We start from the raw sequence: 19606 nt of genomic DNA on the forward strand, positions 1-19606 counted from the left end.
AAGCCAGCTGAGAAAGAGAACAGTGGACGAACTAAAATCCCAGTTGTCCGGACAGCAGTCATTTTTCACTCAACATACTTCAAGCCGCCACCGAAGCATTGTTCCGGGTGAGTCACGCCATCGTTAAAAACAATAAGTCCTTCCAAGATGGAGAGATGATAAAAGAAGCATTCGTTGAAGCAGCTGACTCCTTGTTCAGAGACTTTAAAAATAAGGCAGAGATATTATCTTCAATCAAAGCTCTGCAGCTGTCAAGACATACAGTTACACGGCGCTGTGAAGCCACGACTGAGGATTTAAGCCAGCAAATGTGGAAAGACATCGGAGATTGTGAGTGTTCTCACTGCTGAAGTCCAGGGCTCATGGGCAGTTCTGTAACTTATTCACACAGGAAAAGTACCCCAACACGAGGAAATGTGCTACCTCCTTGACTGCATTATTCGGCTCCACTGATTTATGTGAGTCAGCCTTTTCCTACATGAAGATCATGAAGTCCAAATACCGTTCCACCATGAATGATGAACATTTGGAAATGTGCTTGAGGCTGGCTGTCAGCAGCTACTGTTTGGACTATGCATCCCTGGCTGATTCAATTCAGTGCAAGTCATCAAAGTAAACTCAGGTAATTACAAAAAATGTTAATAGTTATTTATTATGTTATGTATTTGTAGTTATTATGTGTATTGTGCAATATTGGCTTATTCAGTTATGCAAGGTACATCAACATACATTGATGAGAAGGTTTCTTCAGCCATCATCTGTACAAATTTGAGAACCAAATTAAGAACCACCACAGACGTATTGTACATACAAAGAATCCTTAAAACATTTGAAAATAATTATGTTTCGCATTTTTGTCGTGGGTAGATCATTTTGACTTGGTAGTTTTTATACGTAGCTCGTATGCTGAAAAAGTGTGAGCACCCCTGGTCCGGCCCACTTGACATCTACCAAGGCCATATGTGGCCCACGATGTGAAATGAGTTTGACACCGCTGGACTAAAACATGGAAAATTCAGGAAGACATTCTTAATATAAACATACCCCATGGTAAGATGCATGATCCTCGTGCCCGCCACAACGTATTTTGTTATTTACTTATTTATTTAGAATTAGTTACGCCACAGTGACCCCTGGTGGCGAACAACCGCATGCAGGATTGCTTCTCCCTCACAGTCACGTGTACAAATATGTAAAAATATTCATTGCAAGGGTGATCAGTTAAAAAAATGCTAATCATGAATTTTGGACAGAACTCACTCGTAGACTTGGATAGAAAAAAAACGAACATCAAGGTCTAGAACAGCTTCACCTCCTCTTGCTTTCAGAATCAGAATCAGAATCATCTTTATTGCTTTCTCGACGCATCTCCCTCCTTGGCCAAACGAGCGCGCTGCTCAGAGAGCGTCAAGGGGGGGGGGGGCAGAGGGGGGAGTGGGAAAAAAAGATACCCATCCGAAGAAGAAGAAAGAGGAGGAGGAGGGGGACCGGGAAGCCGAAGCTCCACGCACCTGCACGACGCCATCCGTCCCATCACCAATCCCCCCCGTCCCCCGTCCCCCCTCCCGTCTGTGGATTGCGGCTTTTCAGCAGCACGGACGGCCGCATGACGACGTCGGCCAGGCGGCTAACAAGCACCGAGGAGGAGCGCACACGGTCCGTATGCGGGTAGGGGGGGCGCGGTATGGGCTCGGGAGGCTCCGTCCTTCTCGACGCGCTATTGTTGTTTGGCACGTGCGCGCTTTTGTGCGCCAGAGGACGGCTATGTGTCCTTCGCCCTCCTTCCGCGTCTGTCGCCTTATTGTTCGCCTCGCTTGACGTCCTCGCGTGACGTCACGGTTCGAAAGAAACAACAAGGCGAAGGCATTATTATTTTCATTCATTGACCGTGCGAAGAAGCAAAGATGGAGGAACATGCGTGGCGGGAATGACAAGTCGCGTTCACGCGACGTGGAAGAAAATGACGTCATTTTTGAGACTTTGTGATGGTGTTCTGTGGACGCGTCCCCACTACGCATGTTAGTGTGTGTATGTGTGTGTGTTTATTGACAGGAGTGTTGTTTGTTTGTGTCGAGCTCAAGTTCGTTTGTGGGTCTCGCGCCTTCTGCGCGTGTTGAAGTCAGTAGTGGAGGCAGACATTTTTTTTGACGATGGTTTCGGCCTAGGTGAATCAATGACGCAAATATCGGAAGTTCGTACTCACCGAGCGGTGGACTGCCCAGAACGAAGTTGCAGTATGCCGTGTTGTCACCATCGTTCGGGATGTTCCTCGTTTTTACTTTGAGACGCGCACGTCAAAATCGGCAGCCATGTTTGTTTTGGTCGAAGCCCGGAGCCTCAAAATACGACAAGCACATGACTGAAATTGTTTTTGGTGTCTCTCGAGTGTCGATCTGTCGGGCAGAGTTGTGCACTTAACTCGATTTTGCCAGTCAAGTCGTCCTCCATCCGCAAACTGGGGTCTTCTTCTGTCTTTGTCCCTCTGTCCTAATTCTTCTTGTCCGTCTTTGTCCTTTCAAAAGACTTCATTTTTGACTTCCGAAGAGATTTTATTCGCGTGGTATTAGGCAGTTTGAAGTGGTGGTGGATTGTCAAGGCCTCCTACAAGGCCTTCTCTGCTGGCCTAAAACTTTCTGAATCACAGACTGATGTAAATTCTATTTTGTCCGCACGTGCAGGTAATATCCGACTTACGACCAGCTCGATTTACGACCACCCGTACTTATGATCACCTCCAGACCCGATTTTTTTCATTTTAATTCTACGCATTCTACGCCGCAACGCGCTAGCAGGCCGGCAGCGCGTACCATAATTTTGGCCAGCCAGCCAGCATCTCACTCTCGCACAGTAATCGGCCGTGTGATGGCACCAGAGGGGGGAGTATGTGAGTCATTTATAGTAATAATAATAATAGTACATTTCATTTATAAGCACCTTTCAAAACTCTCAAGGTCACTTTACAGTCACAGGATAAATTTTTCTGTGGGTGAGCAGCGGCAGCCACACGCGCCAGCATCTCCATTCATTGAATGGATTTCGACTTACAACCATTTTGACTTACGACCGTTTGGTCGGAACCGAAATCGGTCGTAAATCAGATTTTACCTGTAATTCCAAATTGTCTTTCAGCTTCCTTTCCATGCTTTTTCCCCTGTTGTGCTGCTCCCAGATTTGTGTTTTCACATTTAAGCCTTTAATCAATCACATTTCAGCCGTTATTTGTTACCGGAGGGTCCGATATCTACCCGGACACATTCACCATCAGTCAAATCAGTGTCGATCGAACAGTTGCTTGAACCAATCCGATTTACAGTTGGCCACACCAAGGCCTTCTCGCAGGCGCAGGGAAGTTATTTCCTGGCTAACGCTACCTTTTAGTAAATCACACTACACTTTTTTCAGTCTGGATTGATTCAGACGTAGCACTACTGAAAGCCTAGCAATGAAATCCACGGCCCGCTACTGTATTTGACATCTATTTATTTATTTATTTGGGTCATGATCAATTGGAAAATCAGTATTTTATAAATGCTAATAATATTCATAATCATAAAAGTAACAATACATTCAATTGTATGAGCTGCAGTCAAAGTTGTATAATCATCAAATACAATGATACCTCAGCTTACGAACTTAATTGGAAAATTCGTCTGCCAAACATTTATTTCCCATAAAAAACATTAAAAATTAGAATAATCTGTTCCCAGGTCCCCATAAAACTTAATTTTCAACTAAATAAGCCTTAAAACTACATAAATATACGTTATTTTAGGTATAATAACTGCTATTGTATTGTAATGAAAGAAATGAACTGTACTATATAATAAAGTGGTTTTATTGACCTTTGTGATGGTCATTGATGTAGTTGCCTCTTGATGACATCCGAGTGAAGTTGCCGTGCTTTCTCAGCGATCATACCCTCACTCACAATGTCCCCTGCTAGCTGCTTTTCGGTAATCCAAATCAACAGACGTTTTTCAACCTCTTCTATTCCCTCGGACCGTTGCTTAGACCAGTGTTTTTCAACCAGTGTGTGAGATATTGTCAAGTGTGCCGCGGGAAATTATCCGATTTGTGTGCCTGTGCAGTCTAGCGCCTGGCAGAGTATTCATGTAGTACTCTTCCATACCAGCAGGTAGCAACAGCGGGTAGTTGTGCGTCACTAATTCGCTTCGAGACAAGCGAATTAGTGACGCATGGATAGCGCGGCAAGTGCAGATAGTGGCTAGCGGGACGACGGTGAAAGTGATGGAGAGGTTTTTGAAAAGGAAAAATACTGACTCAGAAATGGACCCTGGACAAAACCCGGACCCAAATGAAGGCCCTCGTATGGATGGAGGTAAAAAAAAAGCAAAGACAGTGACGTCGAGCAAAGTTTCTGGCGCGAGGCAATACAACGAAAGCTATGTTTCATTTGAATTTACTTTTACCGGAGATGCAGCAGCACCGACTCCATTGTGCTTGGTCTGTGGTGAAAAGCTCTCCAACAGCGCTATGGTCCCAAGTAAGCTTAAACGCCATCTCCAAACGAAACACCCCTCAGTCCAAAATAAAAATGTGGAATACAATAAAGTCTGGTTATATCGATATCGGATATATCGATAGTCCCGGTTATATCGATACTATTTCTATGCACGCACAGAGAAAATTACATGCAAACAGGGTCGGATATATCGATAGTCCCGGTTATATCGATATTTTTTCGGACTCCCTTGAATATCGATATAACGAGACTTTACTGTACTTTGTTCGCCTGCGTGAACAAACGGGGAAACAGGCAATTTTCATGAAATGAAAATCTGCTTACAAGTTCAGATAAAATAAATGGTTTTCGTTCAAAGGTGCACTCTGGCAGCAACATGTGGAAAGGGGCAATTTTGAAATGTTCCCACTCACCAATAAATGTAAAGATGTCAATACTACTGCACTGTGTGAGTTAATAGTGAAACATCTGAAAACGCTTGAGGAGAAGATGACATTTTATTTCTCTTCAACCTCCACGGAGCACCATGGCTGGGTTAGGGACCCATTCAGCTCAGCATCAGCTTTTGGAATAAACATGTCTTTACAGGAGCAGGAGGAACTAACTGAACTGAGACAAGATCGTGGCCTCAAGCTAACCTTTGGACAGTTTTTGGTTGGCAGCTTCCAAGGAGTTCTCCATGCTGGCTAACAAAGCTATTTTGACATTGCTCCCATTTTCCACAACATATCTGTGTGAGATGAGCTTTTCAAGCCTGACTGCAGTAAAAACAAAAGACAGAGAATGACTGAGAGCTGTGGAGGAAGAGCTTCGTGTGTGTCTTTCATCCATCCCGGCCAGGATACCAGCTCTCTGTTCGTCCAAACAGGCCCAGGTTTCACACTGAGTAAATATAAATATGAAAGATTATAAAATACTTTTTTCTTTGTGTTTAGTTAAATCAACGTTTAAAAAAGCTTATATTACCAATATAACATATTGTTTTATATATATATATATATATATATATATATATATATATATATATATATATATATATATATATATATATATATATAGTGAGACCTCAACTTACAAACACCTTAACTTACAAACTTTTCGTCTTAAGAACCTCTAATTTATGAAAATTAAACCTTATAATAAACACTATTTTCATAATACACACCCACCACGGCTGGCGGAGTGATCTTCGGCGGTAGCACACGACCGAACAGCGCTCCAACCGGCGCTACTTTGCACACCCCCTCTCAATGAATGCACACGTCGATCGCCTACTTGGAGCTTTTTGCTGATAATTTTACTATGATGGGACCGAAAAAAAAAACACCACAGGCTCGTGTTTAGCCCAGGAAGACACAAAATAAAATCACCGTCGCTGAGAAGAAGGCGATAATTGAAAAACACGAACGAGGTGTGCGTTTGTGTGATTTAGTGGCCGAGCACGGCTATGCTAAGTCAACCATTGCTCCCATTCTCCGGAACACAGAAGCCATCAAAAGTGCGTCTGTTGCAAAAGGTGTTTCCGTGCTCTCAAAGCGACGGTCTCGGGCAATCGAAGAAGTTGAAAAAAACTTTATTTTACAGCACAGTTTATTTCTTTACAGTAATTAATTAGTAATTACAGTCCTCATGTAATGTGCCTCTCTTTGTGACTTTATGATACAATGCAGTGTATTTCTTTCATTACAATACAATAGCACATTTATTATACATAGAATAAGGTATGTTGTGTGTAGTTTTAAGGCTTATTTAGTTAAAAACTATTTTATGGAAACCCGGGAACGGATTATTCCCATTCTAATGGTTTCCTATGGGAATTTTTTTTTGAGATACACATTTTTACTCTGTCTGGGAACCAATTAAGTTCGTAAGTTGAGGTCTCACTGTATATATTTATATATATTACAATATGTTATGACCTGTATATATACATACATATACAAACATATATTATAACATAGGATTTATGATTACAATATGACAGGTTATAACATATTGTTAATAACAATTACATTATCTTAACAATTACTATATATATACACACAGTAAAGTCTCGTTATATCGATATCGGATATATCGATAGTCCCGGTTATATCGATACTATTTCTATGCACGCACGGAGAAAATTACATGCAAACAGGGTCGGATATATCGATAGTCCCGGTTATATCGATATTTTTTCGGACTCCCTTGAATATCGATATAACGAGACTTTACTGTATATATATATACAGTAAAGTCTCGTTATATCGATAGCGGATATATCGATAGCCCCGGTTATATCGATACTATTTCTATGCACGCACGGAGAAAATTACATGCAAACAGGGTCGGATACAATATGTTATGACCTGTCATATTGTTTTGCACATTGTGTTTTGTGTATGCTGTGGCTGGTATATTGTTAATTATTAATAATATAATAAAATATGAAAAAAAAGCATACATTAACAGTTAATACTTTTTTCCCCACATTTTTAGCTGGGGGTGTGCCTCGAGATAATTTCAACGGAAGAAATGTGCCTTGGCTTGATAAAGGTCGAAAAATACTGGCTTAGACAACACACAAACACCCTTAGTCACACGTAGCAATGGTCAACTTCGTGTACTGGGACGCTAAGTCACACCAACGGACACTTCCTTTGTGTTTTTGTTGGTGTTTTTCCATGATGTCCTTCTTCTGCTGGACCGTCATTTTTTGTGTCCTCTTCGGCTAAATACTAGCCTGTGGTGGGGTGTTTTTCGGTCCCATAATAGCAAAAGTACTCCACTCGATAAACAAACCACGTCCGCACTCAAAGAAAGGGGGTGACGAAAACTAGTCCGCCAGCCACCTGTTCGACCGTGTGGTTTGGTGTTCATCCACCGAAAACTCGTCTGCCAGCCACCGTGGCGCTGTGTGGTTTGGTTTGTCCTCCGAAAACTAGTTTGCCAGCCAAGACTATGTAATTGCAAATTTAATGTTCATAAGGTGAAAAGTTCGTGAGCTAAAGCGTTCGTAAACTGAGGTATCACAGTAGTTATTTAGGGTTGGATTGATTCAGACCTAGCTTAAAATGCATGCTTCGGTACTGCTCTTCAGATACCAACACGAATGTACCGTACGTCGATTGCGACTAAACTTGCAATCTGAACGTTGGCAAATTAGCCGCTAGCGCGATCGACGGTCACTCCAACGTCCAAACTTATTCGAGCGATTGGTCAGCCATTGGGGATTTGCTTCGTTCATCATTTTTCAAAAAAAAAAACAAAAAAACATGATGATTGCCTGTCCGTTGTGTGTCGCCGTGGGTGGCTCACAATTACGCATTGCGACCGATGATGCGTTAGCGCCGCGACCGTTTTGATGATTGCGACCAAACTGGAGTCACGCCCTCATGAAAATGTAGCGCTACTCCTGTTTGGTGTTCTGTGCCGTTGTCGTGGCGATTGTCAACATGTCGGAGGAGCTGTTCCATCCTTCATTTTGTTGCCGTTCAAAGTCATCTTCAGGAAGGAAGGTGAACAAAAGGGAATGTCAGGACACCGCCCCAGGGGGGCGGGGCCAGGGGTTGGGGGGTAATCAGGATGAGGAAGATGGTGATTAGGGCGCCGGGGGGCATGGATGCTGGAAAAGCCAAACGTTGAGAGGTTGATTGACAGGACGGGAAAGGCGATGAATACTAACTTAGGATGTGGAGGAGAAATACATCATGGAGCTATTATGTTGCTATGGTTACCGGGCGGAAGGGAATCAGGACATTCCGATTGCAGTCATTTGTAAACAGATCCGCAGCCATTTTGCAATGCTCCTTTTCGATGAATCTCTTTTCGTTTTTAAATGGTCACTTCTGGAACGATCTGAAAAGCCGCCCTCATTTTAAGGTCAGATAACTCCAGACTCATATAATTTAGGATTTTTTTTTCTGATGAAAGAAGGGAGTCTAAGGCAAGGTTGTCAAAGTCATTTTTTGCTGCGGGCCACATTGTCATTACGATTTCCTGTTGGGGTCGTTATGTATTTGGGGAAGCCATTGGAATGTTTCATCTCCTTCACATATGACGTCGAGAACGCACGACAAATTCATAAATTACTAGTTTTCAAATTTAAAGTAAAAAATATGACTGTTTTTGTGGCAAATACGACAACTTGTAATTTGACGTGAGCAAGCATCATGATACTTGACGTGCTTGATTTGCTTTCGTGGGCCGAATAAAATAATGTGATGGGCCAGATTTGGCCCCGGGGCCTTGACTTTGACACCTGTGATGTAAGGGATTAGACAGATAGCTGAATAGAAAGAGAGTGCTCTAACATGCCTGCTAGCTCACTTGACCGCTAGCTAGTTCGCTCGCTAGGTAGACTACTCACTAGCTAGCTAGTTTGATAGATAAGCATGGAATTCCCCAAATTTGATTGGCTTTCACAGGCTGAATAAAATGATGTGGTGGGTCAGATTTGGCCTTGACTTTGACACCTGTGATGTAAGGGATTAGCCAGTTATCTGAATCGTGTCACGATCTGGTTGGCGACCAACCGCTGTCGGCCCCACCAGCACCTGCACAGGTGTTGTTCGCTCCAATCAGTGGCAGGCTGTCACGTTCTGGTTGCCGACCAACGGATAGCGCTGTCTGCCCTGCCTGCAGCTGCACAGGTGTTGGTCCTTCCAATCAGTGGCAGTTAAAAGGACTCCCAGCACGACCATTCGGGGTCGGGTCATTGCATTGTACTTTGTATATGTTTGCTGCACCCTGTCATGTTTGTTTCATCTTGGCAGGATATGGTTTTCTTTGATACTTTGTACTTTTCTGTTCGGATGACTTTGATGTTTTAGATTTTGTTTGCGTCACTGCTGACTTTATTTTAATACAATTTGCCAAATACAACCTGCTGCTCCCTCTTGCCTGCTTATTTGGGATCCACAAACATGGTCGTTGATGTAGTGGCCTCTTGATGATAACCGAGTGAAGTTGCCGTGCTTTCTCGGCGATAATACCCTCACTCACACTGTCCCCTGCTATCTGATTTTCATTAATCCAAATCAACAGAAGTTTTTCAACCTCATCTATTGCCTGAGACCGTTGGTTAGACCAGAGGTCCTCTACTCCCGGGCCACGGACCGGTACCGGTCCGTGGGTCATTTGGTACCGGGCCGCGCGGAAAGAATAAATAATTTACATCAAATGAAAAATTACCAGATTACATCCATTTATGACTTACTCTTGACGCATGTCAAAACGCTTGTCTAGGTCACGTGATACATACCGCTAAAATTAGCCCACCGTAAACTAGCAAAATTATTAAAAAAACAAATATCTTATTTTGTTGTATTTATCCGCCGGTCCGTGAAAATATTGTCTGACATTAAACCGGTCCGTGGCGCAAAAAAGGTTGGGGACCACTGGCTTAGACAACACAGAAACACCGTTAATAGCTTCCTTGTTCTTAAGGATGGGAGCAATGGTCGACTTAGCGTACTGCTACTGGGACGCTAAGTCACACAAACGCACACCTTGTTGGTGTTTTTCGATTATCTCCTTCTTCTGCTCGACCGTCATTTTCTTTTGTGTCCTCTTCAGCTTAACACAATTGCCTGTGGTGGGGTCATTTTCAGTCCCATAAGAGGAAAAGTACTCCACTTGATAACAAACCACGTCCGCACTCAAAGAAAGGGGGTGACGAAAACTAGTCCGAAAACTAGTCCGCCAGCCACCGTGCATGCTGTTCGACCGTGTGGTTTGGTGTTCATCCGCCGAAAACTAGTCCGCTAGCCACCGTGGCGCTGTGTGGTTTGGTTCGGTCGCCAAAAAGTAGTTCGTCAGCCAAGACTATGTTATTGTGAATTTAATGTTTGTAAGGCGAAAGGTTTGTGAGCTAAAGTGTTCGTAAGCTGAGGTATCGCTGTAGTTATTAAGGGTTGGATTGATTCAGACATAGCACGACTGCACTCAAAGAAAGGGGTGATAAAAACTATTCCCCCAGCCACCGTGGCGCCGTGTGGTTTGGTTCGTACGCCGAAAACGAATTTGTATGCCAAGTTTATATTCCAGCGAATTTAATGTTTGTAAGGCGAACAGTTCCTAAGGTAAAGTGTTCGTAAGCTGTGGTATCACTGTACTTTTAAACAATCATTTGCTCAAACGTTATTTTTCGGTTAGAACGATACATTTCGATATCATGACATGGATACCGTTCAACCACGATAATTTTCTACTGCGATATTGCTTTTCACATATTTTGATAGTTTCATGCTTATAAACCAACTCATGCCAACTTCATGCTTATAAACCAACTCCGATCACATTTTTATATTGTGGATTGGATTGGATTGGATTGGATTTGCCTTTATTAGTCTCGCAGTGGAGAAATTTACAATTCACAGCAGCAAAGTTATGAAAGAAATGAAAGTAGAAAAGCAAAACACAGGAGCTGCTGGAAAGGCAGCCACTCTCTGATAGGATTATTCTGATACTATGTCCTCATATAAGACAGGAAACGTGAAAAATGGTGTTTACTTGTCAGACTGAAAGTGATGCATATCAATATAATAAATCTAGCAGTATTTCCGATTTTTTGATTGACAGTCCATGCCCCAATACTATTGTGGAAAAATCATGCATATTTTTCTGTGTCCTACAGGTGGAGTCCATGTTCACTCCACCCGGCGTGGCCCCCGCTCCGGGCCAAGCAGGGCCTACCGGACCATCGCTGGCTTTGTCCACCACTTCCTTTCCACCTGCTGTGGCCCCACCCATTTGTAACGCCGTGAGGACGCGCTCCGTCGGCACCAACACGCAGGAAGCGGCACCCCCGTCCATGCCCAATTCGGACGCCGACTTGTTGGGCCCCTGCCAGCCGGGTACCAGCGTCAATCTGGAGGGCATCGTGTGGCACGAGACTCAAGAAGGTGAGGCTACTGCGCTTGGACACTGTCAATCAATCAATCAATCAATCAATCAATCAATCAATCAATCAATCAATCAAACTTGATTTATACATCACTCTATTTGACGTCACAATATATTTTTGGTGTCTTTTCTTGTCACTTCATACTGATATCACGATACGTTGATATCAGGATGTTCTGATAGCACAGCAATAATCCGTTCCCAGGCCCCCATAAAACACAATTTTCTACTAAATATGCCTTAAAACTACACAAAATATACCTTATTTTATGTATAATAAATGTGCTATTGTTTTGTAATTAAAGAAATAAACTGTACTGTATAATAAAGTCATTTTATTTACCTTTGTGTCGTTGATGTAGTTGCCTCTTGATGATATCCGAGTGAAGTTGCCGTGCTTTCTGTGCGATAATACTCTCACTCACACGGTCGCCTGCTAGCTGATTTTCATTAATCATTCATTTCATTAGTTTTTCAAACTCTTCTATTGCTTAAGACCGTTGCTTAGACAACACAGAAACACCCTCAGCCACTCGTAGCAATGGTTGACTCTGCGTACTGGTACTGGTCACACAAATGCACACCTCGTTGGTGTTTTTCTTCTGCTCGACCGTATTTTTCTTTTGTGTCCTGTTCGGCCAACCCTCGCCTGTGGTGGGGTGTTTTTTGCTCTCATAATAGCAAAAGTACTCCACTCGATAACAAACCACATCTGCACTCAAAGAAAAGGGGTGACAAAAACTAGTCTGCCAGCCACCGCGGCGCTGTGTCAGTGACATGCGGTGAGGTTCATGGCTGGTGAGGCACTGACGTCATCACAGTCAGATTTACAAACATATGAACTGAACAGATTAGATTGGCAACAGTTAACGTGTTTTGTTTAAAATGTCATGTCAGCATTCTTTACACAGTGAAACCTCAGTTTACGAACTGCTTGGCTGATGAACTTTGCGGAAAATTTTACCTTGGCATACGAAGTATTTTTCGGGATACAAATGGAGCTGCCACGATGAGTGATGTGTCGTTCGCGAACGAGCCCGTTCTCCTAACAAGAAAATGGTGGCCACTTTTTTTGTCCTCTATTCGCCGCCCCCAGTCTTTCGTTAAAGCTACGTTATTGGTCAAGAACGCAGCAGTGGGGGATGGCGTTACAGACAGAGAGAGAGTGAGGCCGTTCTCCAAAAAACAAAATGGCGTCTTCGGTTAAAGCCACGTGATTGGTCAAGAATGCAGCAGTGGGGGGTGGGGGTGGGGGTTAAACATTAAAGAGACAGGCAGACAGAGAGTGAGAAAACACACACATGAAAGGGAGATGACAGAGCTTGAAACAAACAAAAGAAAAGTGCGAGTGTGAAAATAGTGAGAAAATGGATAGAAAACAGTTAAAATCCCATGAATCAGGCTCCACAAATAACCCGCACAAGTCATCTGTACACTTGATGCAAAAAGCTATCAACCCAGCTAAACAGATCACAATTGATGAAGAACTAGATACAATTATCACAGAGAAAGCACCTACAAGGGATCATTCCTCAAGATGGTGAAAGAAGCCTATGTTCCTCATCAAGTGTTTAATGCTGAGGAAACCGGCCACTCCATCAAGCCATTAACGACCATCACAAATGTAAATAAAATGACTTTATTGTACAGTTTATTTCTTTAATCATAATACTATAGCACATTTATTATACATAAAATAAGGTATATTTTGTGTAGTTTTAAGGCTTAGAAAATTAGGAAGTAGAAAAGTATGTTTTATGGGGACCTGGGAACGGATTATTCTCATTTTAATGGTTTCCTTTGGGAAATTAAGTTTTGGGATACACACTTTTCGCCTTACACACTCTGTCTGGGAACAAATTAAGTTTGTAAGCCAAGGTCCCACTGTATATAAGAACTGTAGCATAGAAAAAAAACATTATTATCGTGTTACCTTTACTTATAAATGAAGTCCATGCGCTGCTCCTTCTGAAGAAAGGCATCGATAACTTCTTTGTACAAGCCTTCCTTATCTTTATTCAGTTTTAAAAGTCTCTCTGTCTCAATGGAGATCATTGCCAGTGAAGAAAGGCATCCTAGATCAGTCCTGTTCCGACTGTATGTTTTCAGTCTTCAGTGCTGAGAATGACCGCTCCACTGATGCTGTAGTAGCAGAAACAGTGAGCACGAGCTGGAGCAACTTTGTCGCCTCAGGAATAGTTTCAATGAGATCCTTCTGGGCCAAAAAGCTGAGAAGCTGTCCAGGAGATTTACATCCATCCCTCACCGTTTGTGAGCTATACAGCCCGGTGTTGGTCTTCCTTTAATTATCTCCTGCTTCGATTGAAAGTCCATTTTAGAAAATTCTTTCAATTTGGATATTTAATCCTCCATCCTGAAAATAAGGCCAAGCAAGACGAAAAAAATGACTGGATGGTTGCACTTAACTTGCTAACTGTTTACTGCAGCTTGTCGTCACTAATTCTATTCTGCAGCCGAGTAGTCGCAAGAGGAATCTCTGGAATCAACAGCGCCCCCTGTCATGAGGCAGGAGAACTGTGTGCCTCACCTATGCACACAGTTTTGATAAAAATAAAATGAACACTGGTGTACAGTGTTTATAATGTAGAGTGACTGTACATTATATACACCAGCTAAAGTGTAGAAATTTAGTTCATATACTAAACGTTTTTGAACACTTTAATAGCGATATGCAGAGGGATGGCAATGCGGTCTCACTGCAGAGCAAGCCAGCACAGTTAGCATAGTCATTGCGCAATCCACGGTGAGGCTCAGCCGGCTGCTGCCTCACCGCTCGTCTCTACTTAGTATTTGAACGGTAAATGTGAAAATTCAGCGATTTTGAAAAAAAATAATCCAAAAATGGTGAAGTTAAATGGAAAGGAACTTTAAAGTACAAATCACTAAATAAATATAACTGTTTAATTTATTTTTTCATTAGATATTTCCATGATGACAGGTGAGGCACACCTTCACCTGCCTCCCCTGATTCCACGTCACTCCGCCGTGTGGTTTGTTTCATCCGCCGAAAACTAGTTCGTTTGCCAAGACTATATGCTCACGAATTTAATGTTCGTGAGGCAAAAAGTTCATGAGCTAAAGCGTTCGTAAGATGAGGTATCACTGTACATTCTGAAACGATATCATGATATTTCAAATCAGTGTACTTTGACATCACAAAGTGTGTGCGTGTGTGTGTGTGTGTGTGTGTGTGTGTGTGTGTGTGTGTGTGTGTGTGTGTGTGTGTGTGTGTGTGTGTGTGTGTTTGCGTCAGGCGTGTTGGTGGTCAACGTGACATGGAGAAAGAGAACCTATGTGGGAACGCTGTTGGACTGCACCAAACTGGATTGGGCCCCTCCCAGGTGATGTCCAGAGTCTTTATTTCCTTTCTTTTCAGGTGTCTCTTTATTTTTGTCTATATGTTCTTTATTATTTCATTTACTCTCCGATATCGTTCGCCTTCATACCAATTCCCCCCCCCCCCTTTTTTCGACTTCCTGTTGGTGTCCAGACATTGTCCTTTGGTGTCCCAATACTTTTGTCCAAAGTCCAGACTAATGACTATATTTTTAATTCCCTTTCATTTGCATTGACTGTGAGAAACGTTCATGTCTGATCTCAATGATCACCGGCTGGGTGCCGCCATTCGTGGTTGGTGGCTGTTGCATGTTTGGTGAACGTGCGGCACATAAATAGCATGACTTAACGCCATTTTGCTGATTGACGAGCGCAATTAAAGTCTAAGAACAATGTCGGTGAAAACAAACAACAGCAAGACAATGACACTGGAGAACAGTTTCTGGATCGTTTGCTCGGTTGGAAGGGTCGGAGTTTGTCGGTCGGTAAGTCTGGCAGTTGTTGTTGTTGTTATTAAGTGGGTAGAATAATTGACATAATTCAGATCTGGACCCCGAAAAATGTTAGTTAACTAGTTTTTCCAAATTATTCAGTAGGAAAAACCATTGGGTCATGTACTGTCGGTAGCGACTGTAGGTAAGTGTCATCATCCTGGGGAGCAATATTGAGGGTTGGTAGGGAGGTCTGTTAGGTGCATGGGTTGTTGACCACCTTAATCGTGGTCAACAACCGCGTCTCCATGACCCCGAGAGCTATGTCGTCCGGAGTCTTGTGCTCCATGCAAGGTCACCCAAGCCGAACAGATCGACGGGTTGAGGGATCCCAGGGTAGGCATAGTAGGTGGAGTCCAACAGATTGGACTATCGGCACCCCCCTGCAACCGCACCACCTGAAGGTCGTCTTGAGTCCTCGCCCATGCCACTGGAATACAGTGGGTGTGGCCAAGTTTGTGGAGGAATGAATTGTGTGCCCCGTCCCTCTCAATAAATCCATTAGTAGTGCAGGCTTCAGCTTCCAGCGGAAACTACGTCTTGACTCCGATGGACTGCCAAGGAGGAGGTATGGTTTGTATTGGTAGCAGGCGGTGGTTGGAAGTAAGTTGGTAGGTGACGGTTGCATTGTGACAGCATAGATACTGATGCTGTTGGTAGGTAACACTCAAGAGGTTGGATAGAATTTGGAGAGCGATAGAATGAGAGGTCAGAGTAGGGTAGTTAACTAAGTAGTACGCTATATTTTGTTCGCTGGGTAAGCTCGTCGGTAGGAGTTGTCGAAATATGGACGAGTAGCTTCAATTTGTAAAAATAGCTAGGTTGGGTAGGTATATATTGTATGTAGGCAGTCCGTCCATCCATCCATACTTCTTCTGCCGCTTATCTGGGTTAGGTTCACGGGGGCAGCAGCTTCAGTCGGGAAGCCCAGACTTCCCTCTCCCTAGCTACTTCTTCTAGCTCATCTTGGCGGATACTGAGGCATTCCCAGGCCAGCTGGGAGACATCGTCTCTCCAGTGGCGTCCCCGGTGTCTTCTGCAAGTAGGCATGTGGCAGTCATATTTAATAATATGACATATGTGTCATCGTGTTTCTTCAGGTTCTGCGAGTCTCCATACAGTGATCCAGAATTGGCATGTGGGCGTGGCCGGGGGAAAAGGTTGCGTCTTGCTTTAGCAGAGCGACCCTGCGGGGATGCGACACCGCCAGTCAAAGTGCGAGGCCTGCCTCAACACCACAGTCGTGGCGGCGGCATAGCAGCATCGCCGATGCACAGCAAAGGGCGGCGTGGAAGCCTAAAACTCCTTGGCACCTGCAGAGCTTCTTCACCATTTTTCACCACAGAGGAAAGTAAATCTTCCAACCGAGCTTCCGTCCTCCCGTCCGGCAAGAAGAAGAACAAAGACTTGGACTTCAGTCTCGTTTCCTCGGCGGACATTAAAAACGGCAACGGCAAGAGGATTCGAGCCAAATCCCGCAGCGCCCCGTCTACACCGCAGGGCAAGTCAGACCCCTCATTCCTGGACCCAGGGGGCGGTTTCACCTCTTCGCCCCCACAGATCCTCATTGACTGTCCTCACCCCAACTGCACCAAACGCTACAAGCACATCAATGGCCTGCGCTACCACCAGACGCATGCCCACCTCGAGGCCGAGGACCAGAGGAATCCTGACACAGAGGAGCGACTGTCAGAATGCGAGGACGGCATCTATGACCTTGCGGAATCCACCAACAATGGCACTGCTGCTAACACCTCGTCCAAAAAAGCCGCCCCATTGTACAAGGTGACAACCGTGGGCTCACCCAAGAACCGGCGACTTCTCCTCAGCACCAAAACCAGGAGGAGCTCCCTACTGAAGGACGGCCTGATTGATGACCTCAGCAACCTCCCCATCATCTCCAATATGACGGTCGTTCTGGAGAACTGCATGGTTCCAGACCGGAGCACCACCGTGGAGATGCCCAAGTTGGAAGCCGAAGGTCTGATCGACAAGAAGATCTTCTCCGATAAGAGCAAAAAAGCCAACGGTAAGGTCGATAAGCTATCCAAATCGCGGGGGAACCGGCTAATTGCTCCAGCCCCCACACCGCCGAAGCTTGTCGCCATACCCGGCGCGGCATATCCGATGGACAGCGTACCCTCACAGCAGCCTTCCCCCTTGACAGCTGTTGGCCTAACAAGCAAGAACTCGTCCTTGAAACCGATCAAGCCCAAGCTCAACATAGTCGTGGAACCTAGCCTGGTCAAAGACACGCTGCTGAGCTGCAAGGAGACCCGCAAGAAAGAGATGCTACGACTGAAGGACAAACACAACCGCGACACAAGCCCTCGAATGGCAAACATTGACACCATTAAGGTGGAGGAGGGTGCTTCTAAAATGGCCACCAAGGAGATTCCGGGTAGCCTCCTGAAGGAGCACCTGAGCAAGCAGGACATGACGAATGGGCATAGTGAGAGCCAGGAAAGCAGAATGGCGAGTATCCGCGCCGAGGCCGACAAAGTCTACACCTTCACAGACAATGCCCCAAGCCCCTCCATAGGAAGTTCATCGCGGCTCGACGCCCCCGGCGGTTGTCTAGTGTTGGGGGACAGCAAGGACAACAGTCCCGCCTATTCGGACATCTCGGATGCTGGGGATGAAGGAATCTCATCCGAAAATCGTTCGGATGGGCTCAGACCCAAGTCTGGCTCGTCCGTATCGTCCGAAGTCAACTTTAATGGTAACCATAGCAGCGCCAGGAAGACGCCCCCCACGGTGCCGGCACCGCCTTCTACAAAAGAGCCTCTGTCCCCGTACTATCACAGCTTTGAGCCATACTACCTGTCAGGTTGCGTGAAGGCGGACAGGCACAACGTATACAACAAAATTTCCTCTCATGATTCCAAAAGTAAAGAGCGAAAGGAGGAGGCTCACAGTGTTGTCGACTTTACGAATTCTAAAAAAGGTGATGCACCGGTTGCACCTTCTCAACTGCAGCTCGCCATCAGTCAGACTCAGACCGCCTTAGCCCAGTCGCTGTATTACGGACAGTACTCACGAGGACTTTACCTGGACCAGAAACTCCTCATGGCCTCTAAATGCTGCGAGCTAAAGCAACGTGCCGAGCGGGGTCCAACCGGGCGAGATAGTGATGGGGACATCAGGCACACCGGCGGAGCTAAAGGTCCAGAGGGTGCTAAAGGTTGCTGTCCCAAAGCCATCCTGTCCTACTTGGAGGAGAGGGGGGAAAGAGGGCTGGCTTTGAACGTAGACCAGCAACATGTCTCCACCAAAGACTGTGAGGACATCAAGTCACCCTCCTCTTCCTCCTCCTCCTCCTCTTCTTCCTCCTCCTCCTCTTCTTCCTCCTTGCACCACAACCCCAACACTCGGACTGATCTGGACTCAAACATTTCCTATTCCAGCGTAAGTTTTTCCTTCTGTCTCTAACCGCCGCCCATGCCGTTGTGCTTTCACGAGCAACCGTTCATTTGATGTGTGCAGATGCTCACGCCCAAGCTCGAGACTTACTAACTCGACCGTTGTTGTTTTGCATGTGTCGTGTGATAACACGTAAATGTCAAAGCGCAACATTTCCATGTGTTGCCATGTCCCTGCCTGTACAGATTCTTAAGCGTCCCTTTGGACCTACCACCCGCCATCAACCTCTTTACAGTCAGAGCGCTTGACCAGTGGTCTCTGGTTGCGCAGTCTTACCTCGATAGATCATTTTGAACTAATGTCAGGGTACTTACGGGTGGCAGACAAATGAGTGGCTACCGCTAATGTCATCTAAATAGGTTATCATATGTGAGTAGATCACTACACAGTCTTTACTTGGCCAGTCCCTCCTTGATCCAATGTCTGTATTTAAACATCTCCATGTTTGTGGAAGTCCAAATTACAGATGCTGTTTCGTCTGGACTTTTGGCACCTTGGATTTGATTGGGTTGGATTTGCCTTTATTAGTCTCGCAGTGGAGAAATTTACATTTCACAGCAACAAAGTTATGAAAGGAATGTAAGTAGTAGTGGTGAAGTAGTAGTGAGAAAGGTATTTTCCCTTTCTCAGGCAAAATCAAATCCTCACCGAAGTAATTGACCCTGTTTTCCTAAATGGTCTGCTTTGATCAGATGACAAACATTACACGATTTGGCGCTGTCGAAGCTATTGCCGCCTGGAAGTACAGGTGACATTATCATGAAAAGGTCTATACTAGTCATTCAAGAGAAGGCGGCAGAAAATCAGAAGGTGATCCAAAAACATAGTGTCAGACCTTGATGAAGGTCTTTGGTTTTTCGTTCGGCTCCCAGACAAACATGTGGACTGACCTCAAATGACTCCCGCCAACCATTGTTAAAACAGACTTATAGGGAACACACTAGCACCGGCACCAACACTTGTC

The 19606-nt window shown here is 44.7% G+C and overlaps 1 protein-coding gene across 5 annotated transcripts in view; it reads left to right on the plus strand.

Annotated features, from left to right (window-relative positions):
* The first annotated feature begins 1539 nt into the window (after positions 1 to 1539).
* znf608 (zinc finger protein 608) overlaps positions 1540 to 19606 on the plus strand; it is a 36910-nt gene continuing 18843 nt past the window's right edge. For all 5 annotated transcript variants that reach the window (XR_016114791.1, XR_016114792.1, XM_088995182.1 and 2 more), the window contains exons 1-4: positions 1540 to 1656; positions 11103 to 11370; positions 14646 to 14733; positions 16320 to 18627. Coding sequence is in view for 3 of the 5 variants with exons in the window: in XM_088995182.1 (XP_088851308.1) it covers positions 11112 to 11370; positions 14646 to 14733; positions 16320 to 18627 (2655 nt within the window). In the remaining 2 variants the exon portion in view is untranslated. The remainder of the gene's footprint in view (positions 1657 to 11102; positions 11371 to 14645; positions 14734 to 16319; positions 18628 to 19606) is intronic.

This window comes from Hippocampus bargibanti, linkage group LG04 (assembly GCF_051943395.1).
Source record: "Hippocampus bargibanti isolate YZ-2025 linkage group LG04, ASM5194339v1, whole genome shotgun sequence".
In the NCBI taxonomy this organism is placed as follows: Eukaryota; Metazoa; Chordata; class Actinopteri; order Syngnathiformes; family Syngnathidae; genus Hippocampus; species Hippocampus bargibanti.